At 33.8% G+C, this 2,120-nt stretch overlaps 1 protein-coding gene across 1 annotated transcript in view; it reads left to right on the forward strand.

Moving 5' to 3' along the window:
* Positions 1 to 1,008, forward strand: part of LOC144964743 (uncharacterized) — a 6,507-nt gene extending 5,499 nt beyond the window's left edge. The window contains exon 3 of the mRNA XM_078899310.1: positions 98 to 1,008. Coding sequence (XP_078755436.1) covers positions 98 to 685 — 588 coding nt within the window. The 3' untranslated portion in view covers positions 686 to 1,008. The remainder of the gene's footprint in view (positions 1 to 97) is intronic.
* Positions 1,009 to 2,120: the final 1,112 nt, after the last annotated feature.

The following is a 2,120-nucleotide window of genomic DNA, read 5'->3' on the forward strand; positions in this document are numbered from 1 at the left end:
TGTTTAAAAAACATATTTTAAAAAATGTTATGTTTCTTTAATCACATGATAATTCTTCATAAACTAATACATACGTCTATGAATTCCCTCCTTACAGCTCCATCCCGAGCACACAAGCCTAATGTCCAAGTCAATGCCAAGCCTGCCTTCAATTCCAGGCTCTCCCTCCCAAGACAAGGGCAGTAACTCTCCTTCATCAGACTACAAAGGCCACGCCTTCCCATCATCCCACCGCGGAAAACACCGGTACCAAAAAATCGCTTTCCAAAAAACTATTCACACAGAAAAAGAAGCTTCCAACAGCCCAACAGGTGGGATGGAAGCTTCCAACAAAAAAGACAACAACAACAAAATGGAAAGCGTGTATAATAATGTTTTGCCACATAGTCACAGGTCTATAAAACACAGGTTATCTGTATCGGAACCAGATAAAGACGAAAGTAGTTCTTTAAAATCATTCACTCGTTCTCGTCGTTCCCGTCGACGTCTTTCCAAGGACAGCGTGATCAGTGACACAAAAAGCGAGGGTGCATACGTTTTAAATCAGAAATGGAAGGATAACTGTGGATGTCTACGGTGTCAGATGTTAAAACGTCAATACAAAGAGGGAGACGATACGTACAACTTGTGGGGCCAGTATCCCTGTCATCGTGTCGACTTTAGTATAGGAATCGATGATGACTAAAAATTGAAATTATGTGTGACTTACCACTTCAATCTAGTATTATGTGGATGTGAAACCTTCGTGCGAATACCAGGCGGTCTGATACCCGTACGCACTTATAGGCTTGATTTAACGATTCGATTCAAGTTCAATTCTTTATTTTAGGCAATTGCCAATAGGAAACATACACTAACATAGAATTTACAATCAATACAGGTAAAATCAATAATTATTCAAAGGAAACAAAACAAAAAACAAAACAAAACAAACAAACAAAAAAAAACAAACAAAAACAAACAAACAAACAAAAAACAGATAGAAACAAACAAAAAACAACAAAAGTAAATAAATAAGTAAATAAATAAATATATTAAAATACAGAAATAAATATTAATATATTATATAAGAATAAAATAAATAAATGTGTTATAAGTGAATAAATAAATAAATAACACTTAGATACTTGCCAATGTGGGCACCGTAATATATAATACAAATAAAATAAGATAGTATCAAGTAATTAACATTGTTCTTATAGAATATATTTTGCGTCAAGAATATTTCCGTTACAACAATCAGTCCATCTCAATCTGGGTCATCAGAACTGCAAATAAATACACGTCGAGTAGAACAGATACAGAAAAGTAAAGTTGCTGTTTGAATCCTCAGAAATATGAACTTTTATTGATTGATCTTTTTCAACTTTGTAGTGAAAGAAATAATATTTTTATCCGTAGTCAAAGAGGGTTATAGAGTTTCGCACTTTTAAGACAGTTTACTAATTCCTAAAAAATATAAGTTTTGAGTTGGTGATTTACTCTTACTAGGATTCTGGGATTTCATTTCTAATGCAAAACCCAATATCATGACCGGAATCAAGAATTTTAGCTCATTTTATACCACATTCCTTTGTGTCTATTTTAATCTATGGATACTGTACTTCATTTATGGACTCGGGGTTGAAAGTATCTGGCCATTGATAGTGACCAAAACCGTTATATGCCTGATTCCTGGGTCAGTAGAACTATAGAATCTGGAAATGACCTTTCAAGTATAATCTTCCAGGAATTTATGATTGGAACCCATTGTTATCACAGAACACTCGTTTCTTCAGCGTGTCAAATTAAATGTCAAAATAAAGACAGCAATTTGCTTCATATGAAAACAAGCATAAAGTCAATGCATTGTGTATGATCATAATGTCACAAAACCTACATGTAACATGAAACTCCTCGACTACCATTGAATGCTTTTTATCCTTAAAACAATAGGGTTGGTTAAAACATGCTGACAATTAATTATTGTCCTGGATAAAGTACCGGCCAGTGTTAGTCAAATTTAGAGAGGAGTTCAACAACAAATTCAAAGTTTCATGAGCAAATTCTGTATTATCAACGAATTGAAAGTAAATCAAAAACAAAATATATTTTTCTGATGTGGAGAAATCCAGACGTGG

Source organism: Berghia stephanieae, chromosome 2, assembly GCF_034508935.2.
Source record: "Berghia stephanieae isolate SIO BIC M18660-M18661 chromosome 2, UCSD_Bste_1.3, whole genome shotgun sequence".
Taxonomy (NCBI): domain Eukaryota; kingdom Metazoa; phylum Mollusca; class Gastropoda; order Nudibranchia; family Aeolidiidae; genus Berghia; species Berghia stephanieae.